This window comes from Aspergillus sclerotioniger (genome assembly GCF_003184525.1).
Source record: "Aspergillus sclerotioniger CBS 115572 chromosome Unknown BO94scaffold_1, whole genome shotgun sequence".
NCBI lineage: Eukaryota > Fungi > Ascomycota > Eurotiomycetes > Eurotiales > Aspergillaceae > Aspergillus > Aspergillus sclerotioniger.
The window spans coordinates 317532-337829 of record NW_020290991.1 but is presented as its reverse complement, the minus strand read 5'-3'; the positions used below and the strand labels follow the sequence as shown (position 1 = coordinate 337829).

At 48.0% G+C, this 20298-nt stretch overlaps 10 protein-coding genes across 10 annotated transcripts; 2 read left to right on the top strand and 8 right to left on the bottom strand.

The window, feature by feature from the left end:
- Positions 1–802: 802 nt before the first annotated feature.
- Positions 803–1641, bottom strand: BO94DRAFT_3582 (uncharacterized protein). The gene has a single exon (XM_025607152.1). The coding sequence runs from the start codon at positions 1487–1489 to the stop codon at positions 947–949; it is 543 nt and encodes a 180-aa protein (XP_025473006.1). The 5' UTR covers positions 1490–1641; the 3' UTR covers positions 803–946.
- Positions 1642–2429: 788 nt separating this feature from the next.
- On the bottom strand, positions 2430–3695 carry BO94DRAFT_570589 (uncharacterized protein; the record flags this gene model as incomplete). Its single annotated transcript, XM_025614826.1, has 2 exons — positions 2430–3416; positions 3472–3695. 2 exons carry the CDS (start codon positions 3693–3695, stop codon positions 2498–2500), a joined length of 1143 nt encoding a protein of 380 aa, XP_025473005.1. The 3' UTR covers positions 2430–2497.
- A 67-nt stretch (positions 3696–3762) lies between these two features.
- Positions 3763–5311, bottom strand: BO94DRAFT_570588 (uncharacterized protein; the record flags this gene model as incomplete). Its single annotated transcript, XM_025614825.1, has 3 exons — positions 3763–4647; positions 4818–5029; positions 5089–5311. The coding sequence occupies 3 exons, from the start codon at positions 5309–5311 to the stop codon at positions 4174–4176; spliced, it is 909 nt and encodes a 302-aa protein (XP_025473004.1). The 3' UTR covers positions 3763–4173.
- A 530-nt stretch (positions 5312–5841) lies between these two features.
- BO94DRAFT_580105 (Zn(II)2Cys6 transcription factor) lies at positions 5842–7492 on the bottom strand (the record flags this gene model as incomplete). Its single annotated transcript, XM_025615302.1, has 2 exons — positions 5842–7390; positions 7443–7492. The coding sequence occupies 2 exons, from the start codon at positions 7490–7492 to the stop codon at positions 5842–5844; spliced, it is 1599 nt and encodes a 532-aa protein (XP_025473003.1).
- Positions 7493–8031: 539 nt separating this feature from the next.
- On the top strand, positions 8032–9559 carry BO94DRAFT_529635 (pepsin-like aspartic protease; the record flags this gene model as incomplete). The annotated part of the gene is made up of 5 exons (XM_025610486.1): positions 8032–8216; positions 8269–8454; positions 8503–8900; positions 8960–9273; positions 9324–9559. Coding segments are annotated over 5 exons (1304 nt in total), but the record flags the coding sequence as incomplete, so codon positions are not given.
- Positions 9560–12168: 2609 nt separating this feature from the next.
- On the bottom strand, positions 12169–12933 carry BO94DRAFT_570585 (uncharacterized protein; the record flags this gene model as incomplete). Its single annotated transcript, XM_025614824.1, has 1 exon — positions 12169–12933. The coding sequence occupies one exon, from the start codon at positions 12931–12933 to the stop codon at positions 12169–12171; it is 765 nt and encodes a 254-aa protein (XP_025473001.1).
- Positions 12934–13266: 333 nt separating this feature from the next.
- On the bottom strand, positions 13267–13823 carry BO94DRAFT_529632 (uncharacterized protein). The gene has a single exon (XM_025610485.1). The coding sequence runs from the start codon at positions 13671–13673 to the stop codon at positions 13380–13382; it is 294 nt and encodes a 97-aa protein (XP_025473000.1). The 5' UTR covers positions 13674–13823; the 3' UTR covers positions 13267–13379.
- A 212-nt stretch (positions 13824–14035) lies between these two features.
- Positions 14036–15366, bottom strand: BO94DRAFT_570584 (uncharacterized protein; the record flags this gene model as incomplete). Its single annotated transcript, XM_025614823.1, has 3 exons — positions 14036–14851; positions 14901–15037; positions 15099–15366. The coding sequence occupies 3 exons, from the start codon at positions 15364–15366 to the stop codon at positions 14210–14212; spliced, it is 1047 nt and encodes a 348-aa protein (XP_025472999.1). The 3' UTR covers positions 14036–14209.
- A 273-nt stretch (positions 15367–15639) lies between these two features.
- BO94DRAFT_529630 (uncharacterized protein) lies at positions 15640–16907 on the bottom strand. Its single transcript, XM_025610484.1, has 2 exons — positions 16387–16907; positions 15640–16320 (listed from the first exon to the last, which is right to left on the bottom strand). The coding sequence occupies exons 1-2, from the start codon at positions 16716–16718 to the stop codon at positions 15759–15761; spliced, it is 894 nt and encodes a 297-aa protein (XP_025472998.1). The 5' UTR covers positions 16719–16907; the 3' UTR covers positions 15640–15758.
- Positions 16908–18592: 1685 nt separating this feature from the next.
- On the top strand, positions 18593–19870 carry BO94DRAFT_3434 (glycosyltransferase family 34 protein). The gene is made up of 3 exons (XM_025607052.1): positions 18593–18835; positions 18886–19132; positions 19193–19870. The coding sequence occupies exons 1-3, from the start codon at positions 18703–18705 to the stop codon at positions 19749–19751; spliced, it is 939 nt and encodes a 312-aa protein (XP_025472997.1). The 5' UTR covers positions 18593–18702; the 3' UTR covers positions 19752–19870.
- The last annotated feature ends 428 nt before the right edge of the window (positions 19871–20298 follow it).

Here is a 20298-nt window from a genome sequence, read left to right as displayed (position 1 = left end):
CTGGCATCCACAGACTGAAGGAAATATTCCCGCGTCAGATGAGAGAGAACGATGGTTCATAGCCTAGTGATGATTGTAATGAGTCGTTGTAGAGGGGGTGCTGATCATAGTGAGAGGGAGATGAACATAACAGATCTCTACCAGACAATACGGGCAGCTCGTTGAAATCATAGAGTTGACATAAGAAATAAAGAGTTCTTCTACAACCACCACAGCACATGATTATGCGGATTTGATATCCGTCGGCTGTGGTCGCCGAGACATGATCCAGATTCGGCTATTTTCAGGCTGCTTACGCCGGTAGTCAGGGTAATATCACAGGAAGGTAAATGAAGACCGTGCAACCTGAACGCAGACAGTATACATCAATACCCAAACGTTATGAGTCAGCTTAGACAGTGGCTTAGACATCAACAGGACATGGATTTTGGTACTAAGCGACGCAGGAATATAGATTTTGCTTGAATCGTTAGTCAAGCACGACAATATTTATTCCATCCACAAGGCTTAGTTGTCGAATACAGCACGAAAACACGATGAGCTATAGCTCCCCTGGACTCGACGGTAGCCTTGACCATTTTGATTGCAGCTGATATGCCACATAGGGAGCAACAACGACAACAACAAAAAAACGACGGAGATCCGGGAGAGCCGCACATTATACTAGACAGCGCTTTTCATCTGCCTAACTAGGAAGCTGGCCATTGCAATTACTTTTTTATTCGGGAAGCTCCTCTTGTTTTGTAGGGAATGTGGTGGAGCATCGAAAGCACTTCACAAAGAGGCTTTCAAGAAAATGAGCGGAGTACCTTGCACGGCGTCTCAAGAAACATCCAATGGAACAAATCCCGACCCGTTGAAGAGATTGTAGAGAGATACAAGCATATTCCGCCGAGTAAAAAGCGGATAACCAAGAGGAGAACCGGAGATTAGCACCACCATGCCGTCAGAAAATGCTGCCACGGCTCTTGGCAATTGTTCTCTTCCCGTTTGCTTTGTTGAGCATGGCCGCATACCTGGCTTCAGTCTCAATGCCATTGACGGTCTCGATAAGTTTGATGTAGCCTTCGTCATCCAACGCAAACAGGGCCTCCTTGACCCAGACACGACAAGTAATGGATTCATGGAAGCGTGTCGAGTACTCCATTGGGACCTGTGAAAGGCGGATTTCCAACGGGCCGTGCAGTGCCGGGTCCAAGTCACCGATTTTCAACGCCAGAACATATCGCCTGGACGTGTTCACATCCTGGTTTGGCTTGGGTTCGAATGTCCACACCTTTGGGTTCGGGGAGTTAACGATCTCGAAAATGTCACCGGAGGTGGGGGTCTTCGCAAGGTAAAGACCCCAGTGGAAGGTCGACTCCGCTCCACGGTCTGACAGAAGAATGTAGAGCCCATTGGTTTCGAACTGCAAGGCCATGAGGGAAATGACAGGCGAATATGCAAGCAAAGCACCGATGCAAGAAGTAGTGGGTGCATTAAGCGGCATGATGAGACCCACGCAGGTTCAGGCCGATCTCTAAGCGCCCAAGGCTTGTACTGCGCCACGTTACAAGGGTCAGTGGCTGACAGGCGCATTCAAAGGGGAAATCGAAAGGCCAAGCCACACCCCTGGAATCTGAGTCCCTCATATGTATGTTGCTCATACTATGAGGGTTCGAGGGTATGTCTTTCATTCTCCATAGAGAAAGTTGCTAACTCGGCTCCAGTCCCATGGGGGCTATCAGGTGACATCTATCAGTCTCGCATTCGTCCTTTGATCGCCCATTTGCAGTGACATGTCCGCTAGCAAATTCAAGACATGGCGAATTGCGGGCGACGACTGTTCACTACTATTCTATCTAGCTCAGAGCTAGTAGGAGTTTGAGTGGGTAAGAATCCACTCGATTCGTACGCCAACACGAGAAGTGGGGGGCGATTCACACCGGGTTGTTTTTGCCGATGAGGGTAGAGGGATTTTTCTGGAGGCGGGCTGTGTAGATTGAACTGATCTGCTATTTTATCAGAGGATTGTGGGAGTCCGTTGGTGATTTGAGGATATACCCAGCGTTGAGTGGCACTTCCGTGTCATTAACAATATGAGGTGTTGTTGGTGGTGTTGTGTCGGCGTGGTTGGTTCCGTTGGGGAACCGCTACCGCCGTACTAGTGATGGCGCCAGCACAGAACAAGTTCAGGGGCAAATGACACATGGGTATCTACCAGTCGGAACTTGAGCTCCGGTTCCAAAAATCACAGTCCATGTGAAATTAACAAGAAAGCTGGGGCACTTCTATATTGAGGCTGGTAAGTTTTGACTGGCCGGACAGAGCAGTGGCGAAAGCCATCCCTCTATTGGTCTAAATGCAGACCAGATTTCTCACATAAACATGTACAGTTAGATGCGTCATTCCAGCTAAACCGCATGGGAATATAATGCGAAGAGATCAAAAGTGGTATATTGATGTATGGGCGCCTTTCATTGACACGCATGAAGGCGCAACGCAAGCTTCACGACCCTCAATAGGAAGCAGAGCATCCAAGTACAGTAGCAATCAACGTGGTGTAGACTGTGCTGACCACTGTCACGACTTCGTCGGGCTCAGAAGTCGGAGTAGAGACAGCAGGTGGTGTATTAACCTTTGCTCCACCGGATGAACGGATAACAGGGGTTGAGGCTGAGATTGAGCGTGACACTGCTAGCAGTGATGAGGATGCCAATGCTTTTGATGGGGTCATTGTAGATGATCGGATAACATTGGAGGATGAATGCAGAGACTGCACCAAAGAGCTGGAACTCGATAAGCTCGAAGAGGGACTGGACTGGATCACTCGGGAGCTAGCTGAGACTGGTACAAGAGGGGCACTAGCAGCGACTGAGCCGGAAGACGAAATAAGAGATCTTGAAGGACTGGAAGATGCGGCAGGAACCACACTCGAGTGTGATGGGGTTGATGTCGGAATAGTTGGTGATACGGTCGCAATGGCGGATGATGAACTGGCTGGAGCCGGAATGCTGGAAATTGCTGAAGAGCTTGAAGTGGAAACCGCGACGGTGGTAGTATAAGTCGATGTAGTGCAGGTTTCGAGATCATCTTCCTCAGAGACAGCCAAAAATTGTGCATTGTCCAACAATATCTCCGGATCGGTACTCGATCTAACCACATAGACCAATATGTAAAACTCATGACTGTCGCTGGTGGGGGTAAAAGTGGTCGATATTGTTTCCCACGACGTACCAGCTGCAGTATAGGTTACCCCTTGGAGAGTGAGCCTGTTTGCTGAAGCGATGCCGTCCACGCATATATAGAAAGCAGCTGATCCGACCATTCCAGCAGATTTGATCATGTAGTCGTATGATAATGTGTAGGATGCTCCCACGGTGAGACCTGTTACAGTCTGATATATAGCGCTCATAGTTTGGTCTTCAGCGAGGGTCCTATTCATTCCTTTAATTTGGATAAGATGATAATCAATGGAAAGTCCATACTCACGCTACATGGCCTCTGTTATCCGCAGTATCCTCCACTACACTTGCTGATCCAAAACCTGTCATAGCATTCCATGGGCTCAAGCTTCCAGTGTCAAAGGATGGATTGGTCAAGAACTCGGCAGTCGTTGTACAGGACTCAGTTGTGCCGGTGATTACGGTGGTCCCAGCGGTAACAAAGGGGAAAAATAGGCAGGAAGTCAAAACGAGTGTAGTTGGAAGAAGCATTGTGAAGAGTGATGATATTGAAAGAACGACGAAGTCCGTTTTCTTATTGTTTGATTATCCAAAGAACGACACAGTAGGGATCATATAATAAAACGTATAGCTATTCCAAAAGCCACGAGAAGGAAGAAGGAGAGGAAAACACAACGGAGAAGGAAAAAATTATGAGAATATTGTGATGGACAAATGGTCCGTTTAACCTAGAAGAGAATGGTGAGTCAAAAGTAGTGATTTTAGGCGATCTGGATGACCACTCTCATCCGTCGACAAGGGGTGCGAACTTTCTGCCACGACCAATCAGCAACCTAGTTGAAAGCTTTGGCAGTTATCCATGATCGAGGTCAGTAATCCTACTCGCGATCAAGAAAAGTGGGTCGGTCGAGCTGTGATGCTAGGTTGGTAGCCGGCGAAATGGTCTTACCACGCTAGGGTGCTTTTCAGATTCTTTCATACCTTGCTATTTGTCTTCAAACTCCAGATATCACCTGTGAAAGGAATAAGTGCCATGACTAGGGACTCCGCTCAGGGCAAGTACGCGATGCAACACCCACTGCATGTCGAGCAGCTCCAGAGATGGCAGAGGGCGTCCATCCGGGTCATCGGTCTCGAAAATCATCTTATCGCCCGATGACACTGGCATTTTTGTTTTAAGATTATAAATTCCAGCACCAGAATTAGACACACCTTGTAAGTTTGCTGGGAAGCTCGGGCGCGATGTCATGCTGATCTGTCGAGCATACGACGATGATTGAAGCCAATGAAGTTGGACAGTGAGGGTCTCTCGGTTGGACGAAAGCTCCAATGGTCGCAACCCAAACACTGCCTTATCCCAGAGATCATGGATATGCAAAGCTAGGGATATCAGATTCGAACATCTTTTGGTACCTCCAATCGTTGCTCTCTGCCATGAATCGACGCGCTCCGAAGACCAGAACATGCGCAGAGTAGACCAAAACTTCCCAGAACGAGTATAGTTTCATTCCACGCCTCCAACGAGGGTGTAAAAATATGGGCAGACTCAAGGGGTACATCTGCCTGCGTGACAACGCACAGTCCTTTGTCCCTCTCCTTACACTCCTCTAATTAGAGGGAGCTTAACGGACCTTTCTGAGGATGCATACTTACATTTGCAATCGCAGTCCCACTCTCGGGATCAAAGATCGCTCGGCTCGGGGCTATTGGTGACCACGGGTGACAGGTTACTAGGGATAGCAGTGAGCCACCGGGCTGGACTGGAGGAAAGGAAATTATTTCCCAGTGTGGTGGGCGTGGTTCGTTGAGGTTTGTAATTCTAGTCCATATCCTCTCAGGGTAATCCCTCCAGAATCTCGAAGACCCTGCATGGAAGAAAACAAGTCAGTCAGAGTTATCGAATGTTAAATTCTTCACCACATACATAACTTCAGTATATCCAATAGTTGATTTCCAGCATCTTGCAAAAGGAACCGAGTCTTGGAAGGATCTCGTTTCGCAGACTCATGGTGATTCTCCAAGACAGAATCATCGCTGAACCATAAAGTAGCGAAAAGAGGGGAACCAATGTTCGTAAGGCCGGTGATTTCACTCAGCTGGCATATTAGCTGAGCTTTCTTGTCAGTCAGCTCTTCCAAGTCCCCCATCATGAAGGGTTAACGTGCTCGAACTGTTGGGGAGTTAAAGGAGAAGTGGTGGGGGGATTAGCAGATTTTGTGGGGGTAACGGAGTGCAAAGTGCGAGCATGATGAAGACTGGTGGAGGGATGTCGCTACCACTCATGACTCGAACAGTCACCACATGACTTCCAAGCCCTTGATTTACTGGTATTTTCTTCCAATAATGACTCAGCGTCCTATGACGGCAGCGTTGTTACAGTGATATCATCATATGTAGCAGTTTTTTCTTTCGAGGCTAGTTCACCATTCGCATTCAACCATACAATATATCAGCTTCTAAACCATAGAATATGGAGCCTCTTCCTGCTTCCAGATCAAGGTAGCTGGGAAGTACTGCTTTAGACGGATTTTGATTCGGTTTGGAATCGCATATCAATGGATTCACGAAGCACATAGTGAGACATACCTACACAGCGCCAAATCCTTGCAAGAAGTAATCGAAGGCGCAGGGTGATAGTCCGCTCGACAACAGCGAGAACCTACCCATGCATCCGCAGCTACCAGGTAAAAATCTTTCTCATCTCGCAATCAACTTGCCCGTCGACGATGCACCGTATACTCGCCTGTCGTCCCTCCTCAAAGCGAGGCGACAAGGATCTCACACGACATTCGCGTCCAATTTCAGCCACCTGGTAACTCACACCCGGTGTAATACCAGCGGCATTCTCTTCGATCGTGATGTACTCCTGCGCGACTCGAGCGGCAAGGTCAGAATCCCACAAGCCCTCTCGACGACGACAGCAAAAGAGGAAACTGAGGGCGCGATAGCGGATTTTGGAGTCCCGACAGCGAGTTGCACAAATGTAGAGAGGGGTTATTATGCCCAACGAGAGCGAGAATGTAGAGTTGACTGCATTTGATGGTTTGGGAAGAAGGGGAGGTAGCACAACTCCAAGATCATTTTGTGGGGTTAATGATGCTGGTGACGGGTGGTGGCCAAAAGAGTATGTTGAACCGTGAGGATTCAGTATCGCAGAAGCAAAGGAGAGTAGGTGTATGAAATCAGCGGTGAAACGGTCCCAGCACATCTCAGATGGGGGCCAGTCCATTCTCAAGTACATGCTAATGAGAACCCTCCATGTGTTTAAGATCATGATGGAATCATAAGTAGTGGATGTCTTTGGGCTGTGTTGTTGGTTACCAAACACCATGGCATTCCATTGGTCGAACCTGATCATCCACCCCTGCATGTCAAGTCGGATTTTCATTAGTTCGGACTCTAACATTGATGCCGGTGGGGTGTTTTGCGGCATGCCGTCTTTCAGTGGTGCTTCCAGGATTTCGGCTATAGCGTCTAGACGCATAAGTTTGTTGTACAGTATTTCGAAGGAATGTTGTATGCCATCACTGTTCGCCGTGGTCCTAATCATATCTCTGGCTGTGTATGTGTCTTCCGACGATAATATGTCTGCTCCAATCGTCACGGGGCCTTCAATTTCGAGTATTTGGCTTTCCAAGGTATGGAATAGACGACCGATGGCTGCAGGTGCTCTCTTTGGCGAGGCATGCGATAAAGCCTGCTGCTGTTGAATGATCCTGAGCCCCGAAGCAGCATGTTGCAGAGCGGCCTTGTAGCGGCCTTGCAAGGATTCACAGCAGAAAAAAAGCACGCATGCCATGAGGACCGTGTTGCTAGTGCGAACGGAGTTATGCCATCCTCCGAGTACTAGTTCTCGAATGGCTTTGTTGTAGTATCGAAGAGCGAACTGGCTCCCATTATCGCCGCCGGTGCTGGGAAAAGTGAAAGAGCGGTGCATACAACCCACTGCAATAGCTACTGAATGAATGATGGGATCACTAGACGCCGCCGGAAGCAGACATGCTCCGAGATCTGCTCCGAAGCTAGGGATGGTATAGCGCTGGAAGAATTCCACCGACGTTTGCTCGTTCTTGGTAAGTTGTCCTACCTGTTGCAGTGTTTTGCCAATGGGAACGTGCTGGATAATTCGGAGAGAGTTGGCGGCATTATAGCCGCCGCATCGCCTCCCAGTTGATTTACACCTTAGACACACGGGCTTTTGCTCGTCACATTTGACCTTCCGGGCCCTGTGATGGAAGTCAGAATCCATGTGATGCTCGGTCCCTCATAGCTACGTACTTGCATGTCGCGCAGCCGTTCCTGGATTTGGATGGCCGAATTTCCGTCATTGCGCTAGAGCGCACCTCGTATCCCTCTCGTCGAGTCTGGATCCACGTGCATGGATTTCCGGTGATATTGCAAGGTCTGTATCTTTTTGCTGCGAATCTAGGCGGCTCAGAAGTTACCGGAGCGGTAAACCAAGCCTGTATTGGCTAGCGTATGCGAGGAAGGAAGATACTGGTCCAATTTGAAGGAAGCCTGGGTGGGAAGGCCGTCAAATATCCCTGGCAGCTGGTCTCTGAAACGGGCACTAGAGACTGTTTGGTTAGTGGATGCGAGCCAACCAGTCAATCACACGTACGATAGTCTGGGGCGCATTTGGGGGCCGAAGCATCTCCACTGCAGAAGTGGGAACACGAGGCTGATGTCGATCTTCTTCACTGAGCCTCGTTCTCTAACGAATAAGGGCCAGGAGGTGAGTCCACAGCTCTATATACCTTCATTATCAGAGCACGCAGCGGGTAGCGCTATGGAATTCAGGTCTATAAAGGACCGGATTCCCTCGACCTTCCTTGGTTGACAATCAAGATTTTTTTTCCACTTGCAACAATGACACCGACACACCAATTGCTCTTGCTTGGCGCGCTCGGAATCCTTCCGTGGGCCTCTGCGTCTGCAGCGTCTCTTCCACAGCACGTTTCCTCCCATATTAACCTGGTCCATCGTTCCGAGCCGGGCGCTAAATTGACCCGTCGTGGAAAACATGGCATCGCAGCGGTGTCCGAGTCGAATGTCGGTGACCTCCGTCGGTATCGGGTGCTTCTGCATTGCTAATCCATCACAGGGCTTTTGGTTCGGTAGCTTCGATGTCGGAAATTCCAAGAACCTGCACATGTTGATCGACACGGGTTCATCCGACGTCATTGTCAACCCCGGTCTCTATACACCAGGGTCATCGTCTGCAAGCCTCAACCTCACATTTGAGAATGCCTACGGGACCACAGAAAGCGATGGGTCCGGAACTGGCACAGTAAGAGAGCATATATCCATCGCGATGAGGCAAGCTGATCGTTTCCAGGTGGCTGGAACTTTGTACAATGATACCGTTCAATTTGGCTCGCTAAGCGCAGCTCAGACGGTCGGGTCAGCGACCGGCACCGTTCTCATCCCGGGCGATGGAATCGTAGGATTCGCCGGAGTTGAAGTGGCTCAATTCCCCAATGGAGCTCCCCCATTCTTTCACTCCCTTTGCAATCAGGGTCAGGTCTCCTCATGCAGGTTTGGGCTTGCACTTGGGAAAAACGACACTGGAGTGCAAGTCCTGGGAGAACTTGACTCGTCTTTGTTCCAAGGAAATCTCACGAGCACCTCTGTTATCCAAGAATGGGCTTTCTTTGCGGACCTGGCTCTCGAAAACACTATCATTGCCTCGGATATCCTGGTCGAGCTCGATTCAGGAACGGCCACGGTCACAGGGTAACTGCCACATCTGATCTACATTTTGGTCTTTATTGTTGACGCAAAGGAATCGACAGTCCCGTAGATGAGGTCCTCTCCATCTTCGAAGCGACTTCCATTCAAGCCGTAGTCCAGAACACCACCGACGGAGTGACCGTGACCGGCTACTTCCCTTGTGACCAACCTCCCACACTGGGCTTCAGCATCCCCTCTCAATCCAACGCATCTACCGCTGAGAAGACCGACTCCAGCCTGATCAGCCACCAGAGCACGATTTTCAATATCGCCGCTGACCAGTGGATCGCTGCTGACAACGGAAACAATAATTGTACTGCCATATTGTCGGGCATGACGGTCGCTTCCTACCCGACTCTGTGGGTTGTGGGTCAACGTAAGTGTTTCCGCTCCATCTCGATGGCATCCATCGCTAAAACCTTCCAGCATTCTTCCGCGGCCTATATATCGATCACAACCTTGCAAATGCGACCGTGGGTTTGGCCACTGCGAAGACGCAAGGAACAACGGTCAGCTCGGGAACCCCAACACCCAGTAGTGTGGCTAGCAGCTCTCCGTCGGTGATTGCAACCAGCGCGGCTAGCTCTGGAATGTCTGTTCACGCACCTTTGTTGCTTCTTTCTTTCCTGGCCAGTATGTTGTTTTAGCGATGAATGTGCAGGATAGTTTTGCTTCTCTGCAAATGTATAATACGGATGTGATATAGAAACAAGAATAATATCTACAATTCAATGAACCTGGCAGTACGTTGTATGTTGGAACGTTAGGTGAGAAGCAGAAAGTGAGAAATAACCAGGCAGGTGAGGCCGGGCCATTGCGGCCATCGGGCAACTTCACGCTAATCCTAATCAGGACAACGACGAATAAAGTATTGATGCGTCGAACAGATACAAATCGAGCAAGGCCTTTCACGCTCTTCTCGTTAAATATGACGCTAGGAATAAGAGAACTAGTCATGAGACCCTACGACAATAATCAAAGAAGCGCAAAATCGCATTAGAGTTTGTATTCTGCTCTATACGTAGGAAAGGCCCTTCTAAATACAGGGAAAGGAGTGTCTGAAGTCATCATATTCAGCTAAGTACATGCATGAGAAAAGGTAGGGGAACCCAAAGGGTTGGTGTCCTTTGTGCTGGGCCTGTCTCGGGCAAGCATCCCGGAAGTATTGAAGCTATTCATGGATGCCACGGGCCAATGCGGATAATGCCCGGTAGCAACGCGGTACAAATTGAATCTAATTGGCCAACTAGAATAAATATATGGATGGGTAACATGGAGAGTCTTACAGAGTAGCCAAAAGTGTAGCGGAAATAGTAAAATAAGTAAGGCAAACATATAAATCTCTGTAAAAAGACCACGGTATATATTGAACCTTGAACGAAACATGAGAAGTAATAAAAGGAACCCTCTTCATAATCGCTTTATGCTCTGTGTAGAATCTACTCTGCCCTTCTTTTGTTTCTCTGTTCTTTGTCTCAGGAGTCTCTCTCTCGTCGTCCGCATCTCCTGCCGCTCCCTTCTCATATGGACCTGTTCTCTAGGATCACCACTTCGCGTTTACCTCCCTACGCTGATGGTCTTGTGCCACCTAAACTCTGAGCTTATCTACCATGGTATCTCTTGCTTTGCTCGTCATATTACTATCCAAGATGTAGTATCCTCCGTACACAGGGTGAATTTCTTCAGATCGTCAAGTTGGGTGAGCCACAATGTAAGACCGCAGGGACACGCGAGACACGTATCTATCCACGCAAGTATCTTAAGAATGAAAAGATAGATACCCTCGCTAACCTGTGCACAAATGATATTAGGAGGCAAAAAGGTCACCAACCATAGCGTAACCTTGGTAACTAACCAGATACTTAATTCCGTTCCATCCCATCCGGGCAGTATTCACGGCGATGCTTGTTCCGGATATATCAAGCAAATCGAACTCCTAATAACTATCGATAATGCATTGGCCGACAGAGTCAGCATGACAAGATATATCTCATGGTCTTATCTCAGACAGGATTGTTAATGTGTGTCGAAATGTAATCTAGAATGAAGAACGCGCTGGTTTAATCCTTCGCAATTCCCAATATTTCCATGGGAATTCACACAAAGCTGGCTCTGTTCAGTTGAAAAGTCGAGTCTGCCTAACTAGTAATTCTGAAAAAGGATGATCCTTTCTCTTCGCAACAAGATGTCGAGTTACGCCATAACCCCCGTATTATTTCAATTTCGGGCTGTATGGTTCTTATGTATGGCCACGACAAGATGGATCTTCGATTTTTCGAAGTAATGGGTTGATCAGTCGGGAGATATTTCCACCACATATTGGTCTTTTCGCGGCATTATCAATGTACCACAACGCCAAAGGGACAGAAAAGTCGAAGCTTTCAAGGGCTAGCTTTTTTCTGATGTAAATTGGGTCTGTATACTAGATTTTCCCTGTTACCCAGAAATTTATACTCTTGAGTTATGATATTGAAACTATCCGTATTCTAAGATAGCAACGTGGTTGTATTTGCCAAGGTTATCAGAAAGGCTCTGTTGATACTCCGAGTATCATATAGATAACAGGGACTTTGTAGTACATTCTGTTGTTTTTGACAGGTCGTTGCAGTTCAGCTCTCACTGGTGTTCTTAGTGGTGCCCTCGGTGGTGGGTTCTGGCGTGTCTTGTGGCGGGCACTGCGCGGTGGATGTTTGAATGCGAAGACGATGGAATATTCTGTCATGTCTTGTCATGGTTGCGACAGTATGAATAAACGTGTTGACTGCGATATCACAAACTAGTATAACGTCTGCTGTAGAATATCTCTTTGGATTGAGGATGTCGTATTTCAGGGGGTTCTCGGTTTATCATGTCGTGGCTCGTTGATACTTTAATGGGGATCTTGTTGAGATGGTATTGTACTGTATTGGCAAAGATATAAGTTGATGGGACTCAGTGAGAGGGGTTGTGTCTTTCAAGCATTTTCCAAGGATATGGAGCTGGGGAGGGATCGAGGGGTGAGATGAGGAGAGAAAGGATATATGATTCTAAGGTCTAGGGGAATGTGAATATGGAAGACATCCATAGTGAGTGTAAATCTACGTGGGGAATAGTTGCATGAATGATGGCATGTGTCTGTGAATTCACTGAGGTAACCTCAACCGATCCCGATATGGAATTCGAAATCCAACATCTAGTGATGGAGGTGGATATTATCGGCATGAATGATTTGTTTCCTATCCCAGTGGATTATACAGAACGCAGCGAGCGAACAGGGAACAACGAATAGCTATTACACGAAAAGTCCAACAAGTCTAGCCCAGAACGACACTTCTTTCTCCACCGCCGTAGCATCATCGAACACAAACATCTTCCCTCCCAGGTCTGGTCGCGTATAGTTCAAGTCCAGCTCAGGTTGCGACACATCATCAACAGCGGATTTCACCGGTTTCCCACCCTCCAACAGTGTGGCTATGTTTATCATCGTGCTGTATACAACTCCGCGTGATATGGGCTCTGGAAAGGGTTCTGAAACCTCCCCCAGAATATGTTGCTGGGTCTGTATGTCCGAATGGCGTGATCGCATATCCAAAGCAGGAGGCTTCCAAGTTCCCATCAGTGAAGGAAAAGAAGAGAAGCACTTGAAGATACCCATTTCACAGAATCTTCCGAATGAGACGTCAAATATTGAATCTACACCGGGAGGGATGATCTCATCAGGTGGCAACACCATTAGAGCTGCTAGGATCCTTTTCGCTGATTCATAGGTCACAGCATATGCATTTGTATATATCGCATAACGTGTTCGGCAAACAAGACGGGTATTTGGAGCCTTATCAATTGTTTCGTGAATGGCGGGGCCTGCCCAGTACTGCGGTAGGCTGCTAGCCGGAATAGCTGTTAGATCATCGGATCGTCTGTAATATGGAGTTCCTCTTCCACATCTCGTTCCACAGTGGCCAAGCCATAGAATGTCCCATTCGTTTCCGTAGGGGGAGCTAAGTGTTGCATCCAGTACGAACCCCTTGGATTTAACGCGGCGGTTTGTGCTCTTCATGGCTTGGAGTGTTTGGGAAGCACTGGCAAATTCATGCAACTAACTCTTCAGGGTTGCATCCCAGTCTAAATCATCTTTAATGATAAGCGCCGTAGTGAGGCGCTCTGAAACGACCCTGCTTCCTATTAGCTCGGAAACATGTATCCCAGTACAGTCTGACGGTACCTACCTCTCGAGTGCATCGACATGTGCACGCTAGTTTCCAATACTCGCTGAGGATATGTCCAGACTGGGGTCTTCGAGCTGCCAGGTAATATCAGTCATCATCATCTCTAACCCATTCCACATGGAAACCTGTGAACGAAGAGCCAAGGACGATAGCATCCCGTTTATCCCCCCTGCTGGGTGAGCTGATGCATAGAATCTTTTGGAACTATTAAACAGTAATTAGTGCGGAGCAGGAATTGATTTTCCCTTGGAACATGGTGCTTACCCCTAGCATGTCATTATATATGTCTTGGAAGCTGCTGTGCCCACCCAATGAGCGTAGACCCGACCTTCCAAAGTGTCGAGGATGTTGGGCAAAAACTTCGGGTGTTCCCCACAAACAGAGAATGACAAGGATTATTGCCGAAGAAATGTGATAGAAAGCGCAAGGGTTGGATAGTTAGCAATTTCCAGGAAGGAGAGAGATCGATTGTGTCCATAACGGTCGCTCTGTTGAGGAATGACAGCGGCGCTTGGTGTCCAACGGCAATATACCAGAGTGTAAGTGCCTTACCGCGGAAATGTTTGTTCATCAAGAGTCAAAAAGAAGGGGGAGACAATTTAGGAACAACTTACATTGCACGGCCCTCCTTCCTGTCACATTGCTCGCCCTTCATCGATGAGCATTAGTCGCCCGTCTGATCTCGGCGGCACCATTGGATCTATCTACAGGAGAGGACGCTCCAGTGAGACTTGCGAGATTCCAGTGACCCCATTCTATGGCCAGTGGTTGGGAGCAGAGTTCGGCCTAAAAATAGCCGGTCAGCGACTGGGCGCGTATCCGTGTATCCGTAGGCGCCGTTCCCCCGGCAAGTCCGCGAGCCTTGTCGGTCGGGGCCGACGCTGGAAGGCGGGCGCCTCTTTACTTGCTCTCCTTGCACTCGCTTGTCGACATATCGCTGATGAAGTCTGAAGTCTGAAGTCTGAAGTCTGAAGGATGTCATAAACTCATAATGTTATTTTCTACAATAAGCCAGAAAAGAGAGATGTTTATCATCATTTGGCCTTCCAATGACTGTTTATCCTAATGACAATTGGGAGATGGTGGAATGCACCAGCCGCTTCTAGTTCAGGCCGATTTCGCATATGCTTGAAACTCGTCAACTCCCCTCAGTGTCGATGGATGGAATCCAAGATCTGCCGCAATAATGTTGCTCGCACCAGACATGGCAAGGAGTCTAGCAATGTACCAACGCAGCTCCAGGAGCTCCAAAGATGGAAGGGGAAGCTGGGAAGGGTTCCATGTTGTGAACTCGAGAACATCACCAGAGGCAAGCTTCTTCTCGGTATCACGGTTCCAAAGCTTGCAGGCCTGGGGACAAGCAGTGTTACGCTCCTTCAGCCTAACATCACCCGGGTCTCTTTTCCTGCTAAAAGGGTACTCGGGAAGCCAGTAGAACATGACTCGAAGTTTCTTGCCATCGTCAGACTTACTCAAGGGTTTCAACCCGAAATAGCCCACGTCCCAGAGCTCACGTACATGAGAGCACAGACACATTTCGTTCCCACATGGACCAGCAAAAAGCTCAAGTTGGAGTATTGCGCTCTCCCACGCGTTCACCCTGTCGGGCCAGAAGTACCTCAACGCGTCCCAAAACTGTTCTCTCTTGCCGATTCCCAATGTAATGAAGTGGTTACGGACAATCTTGGCAATTTGCAAGTTAAACCTGGACTTGCTTATCAAACACACTCTGTTGTCTCTTGTATAGCACTGTACATGGTCAGTAAGGCACACTACTGTATGGAAAATTAACACGCACTGTATTCTCTGGGAGGGGCGAGAGGGGACGCTGAGAAGGGGTTCCCACCAGTTGAGACATCCGGTGTGACCATACCATCTGTATGTTTGTAACCTCGCGCTTTTTTACCACTTCTGTGATGGGCGAATGTGATGATGCTATAACAAGCTCAGTACCCTGTCTCACATGTCAGTTGGAGATACTCCCGGCGCTACTTACCCAGCTCGCGTATACAAAAGCCTGACCTCCTGCATATCTCGGTATAGACTGCTTGCGGATCCTCTCTAGCGGCATCACGTATATCTCTTAATCGGGGGAGATCGGCAATCCAGAGACACGCCCAAACGCCCGAGTCGACATAAGTTTTGTTCAAGATTTTGTGAAGGTCCCGGATTACTTCAGCCTTGAAAGCTCTCTCCACATCGTCTAGGACATCGACCAAAATGCCTGTCGGAGAAGCCTCTCGAATCTTCTTTGATGGGCTCATGGATCAGTTCTACCCGGTATAAGATAGCAAGGCTGGAAGTGGAATAAATTAGCACTGTAATGATAAACGCTGTGCTGTATATTGAAAGAATGGACAAGACTGTAGTGACTGTGAATGATGTATAATGAAGCAAACACGTTCAGTAAGGGTGAGAGCTCTATGGAAGACCGGATCATGCCTTCTAACAGTATTCCCTAGCGAACGTTCCTTCCAATTCGACTGCCCTGAACTAGAACAAGATTAAATGTACATTATCACTAGTAGTAGAAGTGTATACATGAAATTGAACATAATATCAAGAACAGAGATTATAGGCTAAGAGTTCTAGAAAGCCGCACATAGATACTCCTTCAGTACAAGAGAGGGATGAGATATGCACAATAGACCAGCATCTAAGCATAAAGCTCATGGGCATCGGCTCTACTTCCCGAATTAGATGTTGCAGCCAGCTCGGACGGAAACATTTGTCTGATCACCTTCCTACTCATGACATCACCACCATATTGATATGGGTATTGAACACTGACACTTGGTGATTTCCGTACTTTACGGTGCCGTAAAATCAGATAGCAGATACCCGCCAGGATAAACGCAGCAATGACGCCTACTCCCACGCCAATACCGATTTCAGCGCCGCTAGATATTCCAGTGACTCTTCCGCCGGAGGTAGCAGAGCTTGTTGCGGACGCCGAGGTTGACGCGGTGGTAGATGACACTGTCTCGGATAATGTAGATGTTGTCGATGCGGAGACAAAAAGACTTAGGTCGGAAGACTGGACCTCGACTTTAATGGGCTGCGCCCACATGGTTACTGGCCCAGTGATTTGTGTGCTTATTTCGCTTTCACGATCCGTGAATATGATAGAACTCGACGACGGTAAATTGCTAAGGCAGCCGGCATATGTCCATGTCCCATCTGCTTGATAAACTATTTCAGTATAGTAGTTGAACCCCCTAGCGTGTGGAGTCAGCTCCGTAGACAAAGGGACGTCCGAATGACTTGATTGCGGCACGACATACGGATAACAGCAGATTGCAGTTGTCACTGCCTGTGAGATGATCACATTAGCCGAGGTGTACCCCACTGGGCACCATCCTGGGCTGTAGACGAGATCTGTCTCGATGATTCTCCCAGTATGGGTGAATCCTGATGGAAAGCATGACGCCATGGGAGCTGCATCGTTTTGGATTAGGAGACCGTTCTTCACGTTGTTTGCCAGTTGATCTTCGTATGTGAAAGAATTAGAACAGCCAGCTGGCGGGGTGTAGACTGTTGACAAGGCCAATGTTGTTATTGTATATGTATTGACGGTGCTCGTTGTAGTCACACCTACTGGTGTACTGGACGCCATGATAAACGCGGCTATAGAAAGACACCCTGCAACGGTAATCAATGAAACATGCGGATGTATGTCAACACAAGATTAACAGCTAAGTTTGCTGCGGTTGTTCTTGGCCCACTGGAAGGCTGGCACCCGCATTATAGGAGCGATGGGAATTTGGATGACTGCCTTATCGATGGGGGCATATGTTTAGCTGACATGGAGAGGCTAGAGACTAGTATGAAACCAATCCAATAGACAACACACAGTGAATCTAGTTGGCTTATCGTACATGCATGATAGCGCCGACATTCAGTCTGTGAACTTAAATCAAAGGCTGGAGCGTTCAATCCGCCTAGTAAGCGGACGCTATCACCGATCTAGCGTGTCTAAGCTTGAACTACGGCAAATATCCAAACGAGCCCTCCAACGTATCTAAACTCACCAGGTTCTGTATGGAGTAAACCATACCCATCCTGGTAGTCTTCAAGAAACACCATTCAGCAGTATACTCAGCTGAGAAGATCAATGACGCAGAGTGATAGAGCCATTATATCTAGAACATTCTATTGTATCTCCAAAGATTACGCCAGTAAGGTAAGTTTACCGCTCAAAAAACCTTTTTTGATCTTTACATCATGACCATTGCCATTTGCTATACAGTTGCAGAGTGGTGACAACATAAAGAAGTATTGTTTACTTGGATCTCGGAGTACAAAAATAGCGCGGCTAATGTTGGATTTCAGAGTCTTTCTTACTTTCCTTCCTTAGGCTAGTGTACAGCCTTGTTCACGAGCCCAGGTTTCTTTGTTCCTCCCACCCGTGGCCGTAGGCTTCCGATTGCCGCGGACAATATCAGCTCATCGAACAATAATTTGTGCGCAAACCTTTTAGGGTGTGAGGCACGGATACCTGGATCTGGTTGGTTTAGGGGAGACTAACCGTCAGGCTACTATCTACGAAACTCTCGCCCACATGATCCCATAGCCTCGATGTGGGTATATTATTCTGGATGGATCAACAATTGAGCTCCCTGGATTGGAATAGTGCAAATTAGATCCGGCGTGGGGTTCTCGCGGGTTTTCTCCAGTGCTGTCTAAGCTTTAAGCGCCCATGACAAGCTGGCCATGACCCATAATCCTCCCACCAAATGGATCCAAGTTTACCTTTGGCGCCACATGTTGGGAACATGTACCTCGTGGCCCGATCGCTGTTTTTCTTAACATCAGTCTCTACTTGATTGGTAGTTCTGTTAAACGCCCAGTCTAGGTATCAACATAGTAGTATTATTAATATTAAGAAAGATAATTGGACCCGTCGTCTCAGACCTGCATGGATGCCGCATGAGGCCAGTCGAAAATGGCAGGGTTTAGGGGTCATTGCTTCCACGGCGCAATCGCTTCTTTTTCCGGGGCCTGGCCGATTGTTCCGCGTTGTCGAACACTTCGGTGTTACATCGATCGCTCAATTCTTTCACTATAGGACTGATCAATGAAACTATCATCGGATCTAAATATGAGGGTCAGTCATTTAGACTACGGGACACTGATCATTCTGGGTACGGAAACCCCACTACACCCACTTGTGCTTGATTTGATGTGCTTCGATGATTTCCTGCGCAGTCTCTCCGACTCCGGTGGGCTCTCACTATTCGAGCCCTTCTTCTAGGACCTTTAATTTTAGTCTGGCGGCCAAGTACATACCTAGCGATCGAATAGGTCGAATTCTGTCTATCTCTAACCTACACCGGGTATGTGGACTCCACTTTTGCCAATCAAACGGCGTACGGAAGCGCCCGCCCCCAGGCAATCACCCTGACCTGCAAATCCTGGGTCGCAATCTATTTGAAGTACTGATCAAGTGGTCGGGGCCCAGATTACGCCGCGGTTCTTACCGCTGGTGCAAGACACCATTCTCTGTGGATAGCATTGGTTAAATGAGCGCTCTCTACTCCATTAGTTGTTGGCTCGGCACTGCTTCATTTTCTACCACCACATCCCTCGTGCTGTAGAAGATGGGAGCTATCAAAATACGGTTGACATATGCTCGTGGTGGCCGAAGCCATCGTGTCTGGCTCAAGCCTGCGCTGCATGTGGCTTTGGCCTTCATGGTGGTTCTCGGGCTGCTAAACATGTTTTCAAGCTATAGTACGTCGGTTTTCTAAGTATCAAATATGTGAAATTGACCTTATCAATAGATGTGCATCAGGAGCAGATCCCTAATTCTCTCCCTACAATCCGAAAGGTCACAATGCTCTATGGTAATAGAACAATTTACGACAGGGCACTCAAGACACACGAAGCACATTCCCGCAAATATGGATACCCTATGACTGTCTTGCGCAAATCCATCCTTGAGGGCCTTTGGACCAAACCCGCCATCATTTTATCCACCCTCATCGAGGAGATGGGGAAGCCAGAAGAGCAACGAGCTCAGTGGCTCTTGTGAGTGTCAAGAACATAAGGCAACTCATCTCATATTATAACCTTACTAACACAATACAGTTGGTTCGATGCCGACACCATCCTTATGAACCCGAACATACCCCTCGAGACATTTCTTCCTCCCCCTCATTTCTCTGAGACTCACCTCCTCCTGACCAAAGACTGGAATGGCATGAACAATGGAGTTTTCTTTCTTCGCGTCCACCCATGGTCCATCCAATTTCTTTCCGCTATAGTTTCCTATCCAGTCATACATCCCGATGCCCACCTGTTATGGGAGGACCAATCTGTGATGAATCGCCTCAAAAAGGAACATGAATACTTTTCCCGTTCCATGGTCTATTGTCCGCTTCGATGGTTCAATGCATACAAAAGAAATCACAATGCGACCGACATCAACCTTAAAAAGCCCACGCATTTCCAAATACACCCTGGAGACATCATCGTCCACTTCCCTGGAACACCCGCCAACGAGTTGAAAAGTACTATGCTGCCTTATCTCGAGGTAGCCGAGTCTCATGACCCGGAGTGGGAGTTATCACTCGAACAAACGGGATACCTACGAGAAACAGCGGAATTTTGGGGCGACATGTCTGAGTCTAACAACAATATGCTATGATTCTGAATTGGGCAGGCCCCATGATATTTCGTTATATATATCTGACTGTACATTCATTCCGAGGGCGTTTGGGGATTGGTTGTCTCTACGAAGTAATATCAACGTTACTTAATCATCTGATGTATAGATATGATGCTCTTCATATCGTAAATCTGGAAAAAATACTTAGCATTGGTGTGACGGCGGCACCATCTCTAGGACCGTCCGAGCGGTAGGCCCGATGCCATCTCGTTCCCCCGCACTTTCATCTCCAAACCACCACAATGATAATAGTCGACCTATCCTTCGACATTCTATTTGGTATAGCACAAATGCTGCTTGGATCCAAGCATGGAAGACCTTGTTGTGCTGGTTGGTAAATGCCCGAGCGCCCATGGTGCGCGTGGTCAGTCTCTGCAGCACTTATTTGGAATCACACTCGTTTCACCAAATGCAGGCCCAAATGACATGGTTTGCGCGACCGTATACTTTGAGGCTATTTAACACTATTCAAGCTTACAAATACGTCACAAGAGTTGGAAGATAACGACTTGACACCTGTGAGTTG

Coding starts and splice junctions, on each gene's coding strand:
- BO94DRAFT_3582 (XM_025607152.1), bottom strand. CDS start 1,489: ATGCCGCTTAATGCACCCACTACTTCTTGCATCGGTGCTTTGCTTGCA.
- BO94DRAFT_529632 (XM_025610485.1), bottom strand. CDS start 13,673: ATGAACAAACATTTCCGCGGTAAGGCACTTACACTCTGGTATATTGCC.
- BO94DRAFT_529630 (XM_025610484.1), bottom strand. CDS start 16,718: ATGGCGTCCAGTACACCAGTAGGTGTGACTACAACGAGCACCGTCAAT. Junction 16,321..16,386: donor ACTGCAATCTGCTGTTATCC/GTATGTCGTGCC, acceptor TCCACACGCTAG/GGGGTTCAACTACTATACTG.
- BO94DRAFT_3434 (XM_025607052.1), top strand. CDS start 18,703: ATGGGAGCTATCAAAATACGGTTGACATATGCTCGTGGTGGCCGAAGC. Junction 18,836..18,885: donor AAACATGTTTTCAAGCTATA/GTACGTCGGTTT, acceptor CCTTATCAATAG/ATGTGCATCAGGAGCAGATC. Junction 19,133..19,192: donor CAACGAGCTCAGTGGCTCTT/GTGAGTGTCAAG, acceptor AACACAATACAG/TTGGTTCGATGCCGACACCA.